Genomic DNA, 13702 nt, shown 5'->3' with positions numbered 1-13702 from the left:
ACCCTAACCCTAACCCTAAGCCTAACCCTAACCCTAAGAATAATTCTATTTTCATATTATGAAAACACAAGTAGTGCATAATATGTAAACTTGACAAAACATATTATTATATTATATATTATATATATTATATATTATATATTATTATTATGATATTATATTATGTAAGAATTAGATGCTTAAAGCAGTGGTTCTCAAAGTGGGGTCCGGGGACCCCCAGGGGTCATTGAGGGGGTTCCAGGGACTCCCCAGCAAAAAGGGTAATACTTTATTTTCACTATAATTCCATCCATAAGTAACACAATGACAGAAGGAATTACTATTTTGGTCATGGGTTACTTTCTGTAATAAAACATCTAAAAGCAAGGGTCCAATTTAGGCCACTTTAGGGTCCTTGACATGAAAAAGTTTTAGAACCACTGGCTTAAAGGGACAGTTCACCCAAAATCAAATACATATTTTTCCTCTGACCTGTAGTGCTATTTAGCCATCTAGATCATTTTGGTGTGAGTTGCTGATTTTTGGAGGTCATATATATTTTCTTTCGACTGAACGACACCCGGTAGCTGCTAGCTAGCTGCTTTGCTGCTACTCACTACAGTAGCAGCTAGCACGTGTAGTTAGGTTGAAATAAGAGTTCTTACATGACCCCGCTCACAACAAGGACTGTGGATTAGCCTATCTTGACTTTTGAGTAATTGGGTCATGATTTGGGGAAAGAGAAATTGCTGTTGAGTTTTTCAAATGCATTTTTGGGGACGTTGAGCACCACAAGCTGAGTGCCACCCAGTTCCATTCGAGAGAAGGCAGACTCTATGTCCAATATCTCCTAAACTCAGCAAATCCCACCAAAACAATCTAGAAGGATAAGCACTACAGGTAAGAGGGATTGATTTATAATATATATATATATATATATTATAATATATATATATATATATATATATATATATATATATATATATATATATATATTATAGCCTACAGTAAATATCTTTTAATCTATTTTGGTGTAAACTGTTCCTTTAAGGTGCAAACAACAAATCAGGTGTCAAAAGGGACTGACTGACCAGGCATGTGCGGGGTTTCCACCGTAGACTGAAGAGGATTGGTTATAGTTGGGCACTCAGGGCTTGGTTTGGTGATGGCAGTTAAAGGTAGATGGGACTGAACAGCTTTGGTGGTTTTGTGCTCCGAGTCCAACAATAACGCCTCCTCCTGCGGCTTTAGTAAGCTGTCTGAGTAGATACAAGCAAACAGAACCATAGATGGTAAATGGCCTAAAGAACCAAAGATAAAGAATTATTTTGTCTGTCAAGTCACCTGAACTGAGCTTTGCAGCATTAACTGTGTACCTTGCTGTCTGTGATTCCCATTCTCTTGCACAGTTGTGGATGCATGGGCCAAGTTTTTCTCTCCCTTTGCGTCAGTCCCCTATTCAACAAGAACAAAAGTACAAGAGATGCAATTCTACTATTTAGGTGAACTGCGAGTTTTTCCAAGGTTTCACATTGTTGAAGGAAACACAGATATCAACAAACTGATAGGGCAATTCATAACCTTAAAGGAAGGAACACACCATGTTTTGGGCAGATTGGCCTGTTGGTGAGTTTACAATTAAGCTGTGGTGAGAATAAACAGGGGCACATGGTTGGCTCTGTTGCTCGATTGTAGGCTACTATCACTCATAGTGTATGCTAAAGGGTTAACACTAGCTACAGCTAATGGGAGACATCAATGATTAAGGGTACTATCACTCATAGTGTATGCTTGAAGTGTTGACACTACCCAGCATGCAAACATTGTCTTGACCGTGACGTCACCAGACGAGAGAATTGCCCTGCCGCTTCGCTGGCCCGGCCACTAATAATAATAATCCAAGCTATTAAAGGTGGAAACACGAGCAATAGAGAGGCAAAGTGAACGTCACTTCCTGCTTCAGCACTGTACCAGAGATTTTCATCCGCCATTTATTTCCCCATAGACATTTAGTAAAATGCTTATAAAAAGAGTTTTACTGGTTCAATCCAAAGGGTTCAGCTAACGCTATAATCGGGAGAGACCATAGAACATTTCACTCGGACCAAAAACAACATCGAAAAAATATTTTCTTCAAAACCGCATTTTTTAACGTTTTGGTCAGAGTGAAATGTTATGCGATCTCTCCTGTTTCTAAATATATCTGTACCGTTTGGTTTGAACCAGTAAAACAAAACATTATCCAGCTGTTTGGTTGTGTTAATCATCAAAAACCCAGTCTGAAATAAATCGTCAGAGCATCATCTCTCAGTTGTCCTTCAGAAATTTTACTTCCAGAAAAGGGGGGGATATTTAGTGATTTGGGGGCAAGTGCAGCAGACAGATACTGTCTTGCTTTATTTGTATTATGCTTTCCGTAGCTGAATGTTGGTATTGGCAGTCGTAGGAGATTTAAATTCTTATATAATGCTGGATATTTAAATTAATAATAAAAACGCATCCATTAAAGCAGCTACGAGCAAGATTTTCGATTGTTATTAAACAGTATAATTACAATATTGATGCATCACATCTTACCTATAATAGTAGCTGAGACCAAAGCCGTGTGAATCGGAGATTGCTCCCTTAGATGATTATTAAGTCTGTGTCTGTCTAAACTCGCGTCAACAGGGGGCTCTCTCTCTCTCTCTCCTTACCGCCGGACCGGATACACCCGGAAGTGAAACCCGGAAGTGAAACGCAGCTGCCTGTCTACCCCGTTCGCGCTGCCTAGCAACATAACATAAACAATCAGAACGCCATGCATACTCTCGCGAACATCTCTCGTTATATTCTAACAGGTTTTTTGGAAGTTATTTTGTGGTTATGGCCGAAGTGGCTGCTGCAAACCGTTTCATTTCACTTCCTGATCTTCCCTGGCCACAGACAGACTAACACTGGCCGATTCACTCGGGGTTCAAGCGAGACCACTCTGCGTTGGTCTCGTCTACTATTAGAGGTAAGATGTGATGCATTGATATTAAATTTAGACTGTTTAATAACAATCGAAAATCTTGCTCGTAGCTGCTTTAAGATTTTGCAACTTCTTTCTTTCTCCTCTTAAAAATAACGAAAAGTACTGATAAGAGTACCGTTAAAGTAGCCTGTATACTGGATCGATAAGCAGTATCGGTAAGAGTAGTAGTGTCATCAATTCCTTAATGATACCCTACGATTAGTAGTTACATATCTAAGGAAATGAAATTCAGTCATCTATTCACCTGCACCCCTCAGTTTTCAAACGTTACAAGAAAGTGAAGATTTCAGCTAAGAACAGGGTGTAAATGACGTCTTTTCACGTCAACTTCATCTCGGGGGTTCTGGAGACTTGGATTACACCAGATGAGCAGTATGGAGGCATTTTTGTTGTTTTGTTTTTTAACATTTGATATTTGGTCACCATTCACTTCAATTGTTTAGGAGAATGCTGTAACTCTGTTTCCATGGAAAACCCCACAAATGTTTTGCGGACTAAAAAACTTCACCTGATCTTCCACCGGCAAAGGGGTGAGTAGATGACTGAATTTTCATTTTTGGGCGAACTTATCCTTTAACACACAGTTCTTATGATGTCCTTCAATATGTTCAACAAGCAGCTAGCCTCATCTGTATCTCTGAACATCGCTCACTGACCTTTTCTCCAACACAGTTTCTTCCTTTCTAGACAATAGATTTGCTTCCCCTTTCTTTCCCTTGTCTTTCAATTTGCTGTATGGTTTGGGGCTAAAATTAGTTGTAGATGAGACCTTCATCATCCGTGTGTGTGTGTGTGTGTTTTTCGATTTTCAGACGGCAGCCCGTCTGTGTGTGTGTGTGTGTGTGTGTGTGTGTGTGTGCGTGTGTGCGTGTGTACACCAGTGTTGGGGGTAACTCATTACAAAAGTAACATATTACATGTAATATATTACTTTTAGCAGTAACTCAGTAATATAACTTATTACTTATAGGATTTAAGTAATATTATACCAGTTACTTTGTCAAGTAACTCAAGTTACAAATTGAGTTACATTTAATTAAATCAAAGCACATATTTAAAAAAGATACAATCATTTCCTAATCAAACTGTGTGTTTTTATGCAAATAACCACTATAGATGACAATAACAAAGGAAAATAATAACATTTAGAATTTTGTATTGTTTACACTGACTTCAAGGCGGTTTAAATTATTTTTCGGGATGGTTCCGGGGCTGCAATGTCATTCTGCTGCTACTGTTGTTTTGGTGAAAGTAATGCAAAAGTAGTGTAATAAGTAACGAGTTACTCTACAAAGAAAGTAATAGGCCTATTGTAAAGTAACTTATTACTTTCAAATTAACTTAGTAATATGTAGTATATTACATTTTGAAAGTAACCTGCCCAACACTGGTGTGCACGCCCATTTTTCTACACGTGTGCGATCTTCAGCTGTTTCCAGCCAAAAGCTTCTCCTTTAATGACAGCTGTGGCCGGCACAGTGAGTGGCTATTTTAGATTTGTAATCGGCCCCTTCGCAAATGCTCCGACGCCGCTCCCCTTACATCCCAATATAGCCCCAAATGGACACTTGCGGGGGGTGGGGAGAGTTCGTCGGCGCGGTCAAAACAGTGCCTAAGTATATCACCGCGTGTTTGTGCTCCCAAACACCCTCTCTCTACCCCCCCCACACACACACACACACACACACACACACACACACACACACGTTGGCTTTCCAGAGACACAAATTGGCCTGGCAGCCACGCAATAGAGCCATTACGCATTACAGCAAGTCATTCAACTCATGGGCAAGAGGGGATTAGCACCGTGATGATATGCGGGCTCCACAGTAGCTGTGGCCATATAGCCTATCACAGTCTGACCCTGTTCATCCCTTTATCCGCAGTTTCATCCTCGTGCTGGATTTAGCTCGATATCTTTTTCTCTTTCTTAGAAACATACCATCGCTTGGATATACACACGCGCATACACAGGGGGCGTAGTCATCATTTCTGTGGTGGACAGATTTGTTTCATTTTTCCATACATAGCCCGGCCTTGCAGCGCAAACAGGCGCGACCGGCCCAGCGACCGGCCCAGCGATAAGAAAAAAAGAAAGGTATCTGGATTCATTTTGAAGAAAAAAATAAAGGGTATCTGGATTCATTTTGAAGAAAAAAGAAACGGTATCTGGGTTCATTTTGAAGAAAAAAAATAAAGGGTATCTGGATTCATTTTGAAGAACCTAGAATTTGTGAAGCTCAAGATTCCGTACAAAGGATTTCACATTTCCAACTTTGTTTTGGTCCAACTGGACCACTTTTGAACAGTCCCTACCAGTGTAATCAACCAGAGTTTCCATTCCAGATATATAATTAGACCCTGACTAGACGTAGTGGTTTGACGTGCAGAAGACGGTCGTTATACGTGAAAATGTTTGCTGGGATATTTTTGCTGTAAAGTTGGGCATTTTAACATGGGGTGAATGGGGAATGACTCCATTTTTGGGTCACCATTAGAGTATAGTCAGGGTTATCCTGACTATACATGTCATGTCAGTACAAATATTAAACTTTGACATTTTCCAAAATTATACCTAAAAATGCTTTTGATTTTGATTCAGTATACATTTAGGGTTGTCCTAAACTCAAATATATCAGACATTGTCAGGATCCCCCCCCCCCCCCCCCCCCCCCCCCCCCACACACACACACACACACACACACACTCACACACACACGCACTCGCACACACACACACACACACACACACACACACACACACACACACACACACACACATCCCGGCTTCGGCCTTTAGGGGTGGCAACAGTTCCACTATTATGCGAGGAAAAACCATATTAATACTCCTGTCAGTGGCAGGCATCGGACTGGAGTTGGTTCCCGGGCACTGCACTGTGGCTGCCCACTGCTCCTATTTCTAGGAAGGTTCCTAGGAGACTAGAGGATGGGTCAAATGCAGAGGATGAATTTCCCCACGGGGACAATAAAGGATAACTAACTTTCATTCATTGCATTGCCAATCTTCTCCCAATCAGCTTGGGTGATACTTGATGCATTAACTATTGAAGTTAATTATCACTCTCATTGATGCCATTTACACCTGGCATTAACATGTGTTTTCTGTCATCAGATTGCAATCAGATTATGCTTGACCACTTGTTGAAAGTACAGGTGTAAACGCCCCCAAGACATATAGAGGCCATTTACACCTGGCGCTAACATGCGTTTTCTGTGATCAGATTGCAATCAGATTGTGTTTTATCACTTGAAATGCCAGGTGTAAACACCCCCAAAACGCATTGAAGAAGGATTGCAATCTGATCGGCCAAACCACCTCCGGAGGTGGTCAGGGATGCATTGTGTACACATTGAACACAAGTGTAAATACAATGTGTCCTCTTAATCTGGATACAGCAACTTTATGCGGATTGAGAGGACAACCATTTCTGCCATCAGATTGCCATCAGATTGCAATCTGATGGCAGAAAACACATGTTAACGCCAGGTGTAAATAGAATCAGGATAATGTGGTCAAGTACAATCTGATTGCAATCTGATGGCAGAAAACGCATGTTAACGCCAGGTGTAAATGGAATCAGGGTGGTCAAACACAATCTGATTGCAATCTGATGGCAGAAAATGCATGGCCTCATAGAGGATTTTGCAAGGCTGTATCACTCTCTATCATCCAACACAAACATGTGAACATCTTAATCTGAAACTATTTTCCAAACCAGTGAATAAGGGGCACTTTACATGAGGACGGTTTCCTATGGAAACGGGGAATTATTTTATCGTTAGTGCCTCCCTTTTAGACGGCGACGGCGAATTCGAAACTGAGAGGGAGATTACTGAGATACATGCACGCACGCACGCACACACGCACACACACACACACACACGCACGTCACATGCACACGCACACGCACACGCACACACACACACACACACACACAGTACACACACACGTCAAAAGGGGGGGTTGACGAGGGGATGACCAGGTGATTTCAGCAGAGAGGAATGCTGGCAGGGTGTGTGACAGCTGCTCGTCCCACTCAGGGTGTGTGTGTGTGTGTGTGTGTGTGTGGGGGGGGGGGGGGGGGGTCACAGGGGGTCGTTAACAGGGAGACAGACGCAATTAAACTTTCCATCCGGAGATTTGAGACTGAGATTTACTGGGAAGCAGGACTCCCTGCAGGCGATGCCCTCAGCCCTCCCGGGCCAGGGCAGTATGGGCCTTGACCACAGCACATGGTTCTGTGTGTGTGTGTGTGTGTGTGTGTGTGTGTGTGTGTGTGTGTGTGTGTGTGCGTGCGCGCGTGCACGTGTGTTTGTGTTACATCATAGGTATGCAAACAGCTACAGTATGTACAGTCAGGGGCATGCCTTGCATTGTACTTTGGATCCTATTCTCTCCATCTGTCTACACTGCTTCAACAGAAAGAAATGGCCTATAGTTAGTGGCAATAATTATATCACCGTGGATGTAGTGGTAAATACAAAGGGACATAAACTAAATCTCCACTTTTTTATGTTTAAAATGTATATGAGTCCGACGTATTAGGAAGACATTTGCAAAGCTGCTTAAGTTTGATACAGCATGCGGATGCTCCAAAGAGCAGCAGCTCAGTCCCAAACCTCCCACCCAAAAATACATGTGCCCTTTGGAGGAGCTGAGTTATAAAAGAGGGTCAAATACACGTGCCCTTTGGAGGAGCTGAGTTATAAAAGAGGGTCAAATACACGTGCCCTTTGGAGGAGCTGAGTTATAAAAGAGGGTCATGAGCGCATGGAGGCTGAGAGAGTGGGTACTGAGGTTCAGCTCCCAATATTGGTAACGGTCATAATAATTACGGGCATCGTAATATCAATGCTAATGGTGGATAATGGATATTATTATTATTATTATTATTATTAATAGAGTAGAAGTAGTGGTAGTATTGCAACAAAGACTAATTATAAGAGACAATTGAGAGCAAAATCCTTGGACACACTCGTCTAGAGGCCCTGACTGAAAAAGTATTTTGTTTTGAGTTGAGGGTGTGGAGCCATCAAAAGGTATCTCCAAGGTACCTCCATCGTTGAGTCCATCCTTACCTCCTCCCTCACTGTCTGGTACGCCACTGCCACATTAACAGACTGCAGCGCATCATCCGCTGTGCTGTGAAGGTGATCAGATGCAACCTGCCATCTCTTCAGGACCTGCACACTGCTGAAGCGGTCTCGTAAAATCATGGCTCACCCCTCCCACCCTGGACACAAACTATTTGAAATGCTCACCCTTGGCAAGAGGCTGAGGTCTGTCAAGACCAAAACCTCTCGTCACAAGAACAGCTTCTTCCCAACGGCCATCGGCCTCATCAACAAGGCGCCCCCACTATCAAGGACTCTACCAACCCCCCCCCCCCCCCCCCAATATCCCCCGTGCACAGCTGAATCCCCCCACTGACATGACCCCCCCCCTCCATATGTCACTTTACAGTAGCAGCAGCTGGACTACACTTGTTACATTAAAGCAATGGTTCCCAACCTTGGGGTCACGACCCTAAGTGGAATTCAAATGGGGTCGCCTGATTTTTACTAGTATTTTTATTATTATTATTATTATTATAATTTTTTACACCACATACAATTTAAAAACTACCGAAGAGAATTAGGGCCACTTGTGTGTCTTTTGTTTGTTTGTTTGTTTGTGTTGTCGAAAATTGAAGTTGTGGCATTGAGGATTTCTCTCCTTTTGCTGAAACCTTGGACAGTGCATCATGTCCCATAACAATTGATAACAGTCTCCCTGTCAGACTGCAGCAGCGCACATACATTCCTCTCCCCCCTCCTCTCTGCCTTTCCTCTTTCCTGCCTTGCAGTATAAAGCGTATGTCAAACTGTCAATCGCCGCTGAATATTTGTTTGTTCTGAGTTTAAGTCAGGATTCTGAGAATAAAGTCAGAATTCTGAAATTAAAGTCAGAATTCTGAGGTTACTGGCAGAATTCTGTGTTGGAGAGGAGTAAGAATTCTCAGATTAAAGTCAGAAATCTGAGAAAAAAGTATGCAGATTTTAATATCAGATCTCTGAAGAAAAAGTCAGAATTCTGAGATAAAAGTCAGCATACTGTTACATGTGACATCACTGATGAGGTCATTGATAATGTCACTAATGATATTACCAATGTTGTTTGTACCGGAATTTGAATGTCTGGGGTCCCTAGATTTTTGTGATGTCAAAGTGGGGTCACAAGCCAAAACAGGTTGGGAACCCCTGCATTAAAGTTTTTCCTACCAGAACTTTTTACTCCATTATATCATTCTCTTAATGATTCTCTTAATCTTAATTACATTGTGCACCGCTTGGACTGTAAATTCCTATTTAATGCCTATTTAACAGTCCTCCTATTCGTGGAAATATTGTATATATTGTATTGTATATTGTATATATTGTATTGTATATATTGTACATATTGTATATATTGGACTGCACTTGCAATTTTTGTGATTTTGTCTTTTATCTCTGAATATTGATATAACCACTATGCTGCATACTTACACTAGACACATTCCTTGTATGTAATCTTTTCATATTGTGGCAATAAAAGTGATTCTGATTCTGATATATAACTATATAATTGGATTACTAAACATCCCTTTGCACTTTACATTAACCATATTGTGATATACATTGGTATCGAAAATGACCCCTGTGATGATCGCGACATTGATTTAAACCGTATCGCCCAGGCCCAATGTACCCTGTTTGTTCTGCTCTCTCTCTTCTCCCCTCCTCCCTCCTGTTCTATCCCCCTCTCTCTCCCTTCTCCCCCCTCTCTCTAATACAGTATACAGTAAGACTGTTCAATCCTGTTTATTGATAGTGCTTAGCTAGACTTAGCTAGATATATTCTCTGTAAAGCTCTTGACTTGACTATTTTATTCTGTGATTTAGATGGATGTAGAAAGTGGGTTGAGGAAAAGTCACAGACCAGCATTAGCATTTTAATTTCTAACTGAGAAAGGCAATCTTGTGAGTTGATTGCCTTTCTCAGTTAGAAATTAAAATGGCAGAGGCACATCTATCTATCTATCTATCTATCTATCTATCTATCTATCTATCTATCTATCTATCTATCTATCTATCTATCTATCTATCTATCTACTGTATCTATCTATCTATCTATCTATCTATCTATCTATCTATCTATCTATCTATCTATCTATCTATCTATATATCGATCTATCTATCTATCTCACAAACATATAGACACAAATCATGCAATACCCTATATGTAGACTACAGTCTACCTGTAGAAAATACTTACATTGACTTCAGCATGTCTCTTGGATCTCCAGGGAGGGGGGGCTGGGGAGTCTATGGGAGCAGAACCTGCAGCAGCAGCAGCTGGGCTCGATGCTACAACTGAGCCTGATGTTTCTGGGTGTGTGGAGGTGGACTGACTTGCCTGGACCTTCTCGGAAGCTCCAGAGCTAACCAGACCACTTTTGGACTGTATCTGTCCATGTCCATTCTCTAGAAACTTCTCCTTCTTCCCCTCTTCCTCGGGACCACTCCTCTTGCCCTTCTCCCCGGAGGCTAGACCCTCCACCAGGAGGCTGAGAGCATCCAGTTGCGCCCTGAGTTGCTGGTTCTCCTCCTGCAGCCTGGCCATCGCCTTGGCCAGGGGTCGGCTAGCTGTGCACACCTCCTCCATCTTCTGCTCCATGCGCTGCTTGAACGCGCTCACATCCACGTGCACCTCGCTCACGGCGGCCTGCAGCGTGGCCTCGAAGCGTACCAGGGCCTCGCTTACCATCGCCTCATGAACACTCTCCACCGAGGGACCTGGAAAGCTCTCTGTCGCTTGATCCATGGCTTTTGCTTTTGCAATGCTCACCACCCACCAAGTTTCAAGAAGATTCAGTTGTGGGGTGATTGGTGTGTAGCTCAGAAACTAAGTCGTGTAGCTCCTTCTTCTTCTACTTCCTTTGCTTGTTCTCTGGTTCACGTCCTCCTTAAGCCGAAATAAAGTTTTGAGTTCTTGGCCAATCACTCTCCTCTTATGTTTATTATAGGTTCCTTTGAAGTTCCTTTCTCTAGGATACCGGTGAGAATATTTCAAAGGAATATCTATGGTGTTCCATGATAGCGTTCTGGTAATGCAGAAGATGTAAATGGTTTTGAGGGGTGGCTGGGGTTGCAGACGGATTCCGGAGCGGTCGACTCATTAAAGTCCCATTAGGCTCCATGCAAGATGTCTCTCCACACACAAGCTCTCTTCTCTCCTCTCATCTGGTGAGAGCGAGAGCTGTTGTTATTTATAAGGCGTGGAAAACACATGCACAATGACATCTCGGGAAATGGGATTATTACGGATTAGCTCATGGGCAGACCGTGAACTTGATGCCTGCAAGAGTTGAGGAATGATCAAACCAACCTTTTGAAGGGTTCCAGTCGAAGTAGTACATGGGGTATTTTGGTCCCCGCTGGGAGTCTGTGCTGTCTTGTTTTAAGTGGATCTACAGTGTGATTCCTTCCCCTTCTGCTTGGTGGAGTGTCGGGTGCTCTATCGTCACCCAAACATGGGAGCAGCAGGGTCACCCTCTGTATTTTGGGGAGTAAAGGGGAGGAGGAAGTGGAATGGGGAGGAGGGGACACCCCTATGTGTGAGCGAGAGTGTGCCACATTGTGGGAGACTTACGTTTACATTCCCTATATTCTATAGACTTGAATGGTTTATTATCTTCCCTCACATTATAACACACGATATCTAACCCAAGTGCTTGAGCATGAGTGCTTTCCCAGTCTCTTCATAGTATACAACTTTACTATTATGATCACAGGAATTATTGTCAAGGCACAGAGACACTGCTGGCACTCCTTACTTTTGGAGACTTGCAATGTTGTTGATATATTGACTTTTTTTATGTCGTTGATTCAGCTAAATGAGAATGTACGTAGCCTAATGCAGAGGTTCTCAAATGTTTTTCAGCCAAGGACCCCTTACAAGATAGAAAATATACCGGGGACCCCCTCATTCTGATTTGTGATTTTGGGCTAAGCTTAATTGTTTCCACGGTAACATGCTTGACTTTTAAATTGATAGGTTTGTTAGATTAGAATGTAATCCATGAACCATTTTAGATTTAAACCATAACATATTTTCGTTGAACTATGAAGCTTTTGCACACACAAAAAAAAGTTTTTATTTTTATTTTCCTGAAAACTTTTCGCGGACCCCCTGGCAAGGTGCCACGGACCCCTGGGGGTCCCCGGACCCCCATTTGAGAACCACTGGCCTAATGTAACATTGGACAAGAGGCGTTCCATGAGCACAAACTATGAACATGCCTTGTTTACATTTAATTCCACTCACTCACTGAAGCAAGCAAGGTTAATTGCTTTTTAATGAGAGCCAACACCGAATTATTAAAGGCCTCCTTGCTTCTTTGATTATAAAGGACTTGGGCGTGCTATATAAACATCATGGAAGTCTCAAAACACATGGTCCTCAGATAAAGCCACACCAGCCATGTAAGGAAGAAACAAGCCGTTTTGACTTCTGTGATTTTGTGACATCACAAAGTAACACTCATATGATTTGCCCACTTGCAGCGCCGTCCCACCAACTGAATGTGGAAGACCAAACCTTGTTGTCTGTAGCATAGTTGTGTAGAATGGAAAAATCAACTGCCCCAAAGATGGATCTATCCCAACAGATCATCTTATCTTATCCAAACAACACATTGTTCCACAGAGGCTGGATTTGAGTGTTGTTTTTGCAGAAGAAGAAGAAGAAGAAGAAGAAGAAGACTAAATTCTTCAGTGCACAATTTTATTTTTATCATCTGTGTGCTGCAAGGCAAGCGTATTTGACTGTGTTCAATTCGGATTACTTTTCTTTCTTTTGGGCATTCTTTAACAGCACCATAAAATAAACCCAAACATTTCGGGATCAAGTTCTTTCAATATTAGTCTGAAATAGGGATGCACAATGATACAGGGACGCACAATGATACTGACACATCATGTCGGCCAATAAAGGCTTTAAAATGAAATATTGGCATCAGCCGAAAACCAACATTTCTGCCGATATGACAGGCCGATAAAATGAGGCTTTAATTATGCCCATATGATTAATGCTTGGTTAAATGTTTTACTTAACCTAAGTTGAAGTAGTTTTCTTATTTTGCCCAGTGAATGTGTACATTTTGGAAAGCATTGTATTTATGTCTGCATCTTCCAGTGGGCGATCACAATAAGAGTAGACATAATAATGTGTTCATTCCACTACAGGAGAGACCTGTTCTCTGAAATTAGTTGGGGGGGAAATGTGCGCATACAATATATCGGTATCAGCATCGGCAATTGGCCAAAAGAGTTTGGAAAATATCGACATATCGGCAAAAAAATCCAATATCATGCATATACCTAGTCTGAAAGATGTTTGGAATCTTATCCCCAGTGCTTCATTCAGAGGTCGAGATATTCAAATCCAACACAAAACATTTTTGTAATCTTTATGTACAGTATTTCAGTAGGTTGGTGTTCAAGTTCCCAGTTCATGCAAACTCAGCTACAATCAGTGTCATGTTACTGCCCTCTACTGTTCTGGGAGATGGCATCACCCTTTTATTCCTGTGTCTGTGTTAGAGAGTTTCATGACCCTGTCAATTAGAGCTGCAACGGACGATTATTTTAATTTTTGATTCATCTG

At 41.9% G+C, this 13702-nt stretch overlaps 1 protein-coding gene across 2 annotated transcripts in view; it reads right to left on the bottom strand.

Moving 5' to 3' along the window:
- LOC310783558 (uncharacterized protein) overlaps positions 1-10949 on the bottom strand; it is a 31502-nt gene extending 20553 nt beyond the window's left edge. For both annotated transcript variants that reach the window (XM_083644445.1, XM_083644446.1), the window contains exons 1-3: positions 10310-10949; positions 1356-1434; positions 1071-1238 (exon numbers count right to left, since the gene is read on the bottom strand). In XM_083644445.1, the coding sequence (XP_083500571.1) occupies positions 1071-1238; positions 1356-1434; positions 10310-10858 (796 nt within the window). In that variant the 5' untranslated portion in view covers positions 10859-10949. The remainder of the gene's footprint in view (positions 1-1070; positions 1239-1355; positions 1435-10309) is intronic.
- Positions 10950-13702: the final 2753 nt, after the last annotated feature.

The sequence above is a fragment of the Poromitra crassiceps genome, assembly GCF_964638095.1.
Source record: "Poromitra crassiceps genome assembly, chromosome: 1".
Taxonomy (NCBI): domain Eukaryota; kingdom Metazoa; phylum Chordata; class Actinopteri; order Beryciformes; family Melamphaidae; genus Poromitra; species Poromitra crassiceps.
Note: the sequence above shows the minus strand (reverse complement) of the source record. Positions and strands in the feature narration are given on the sequence as shown.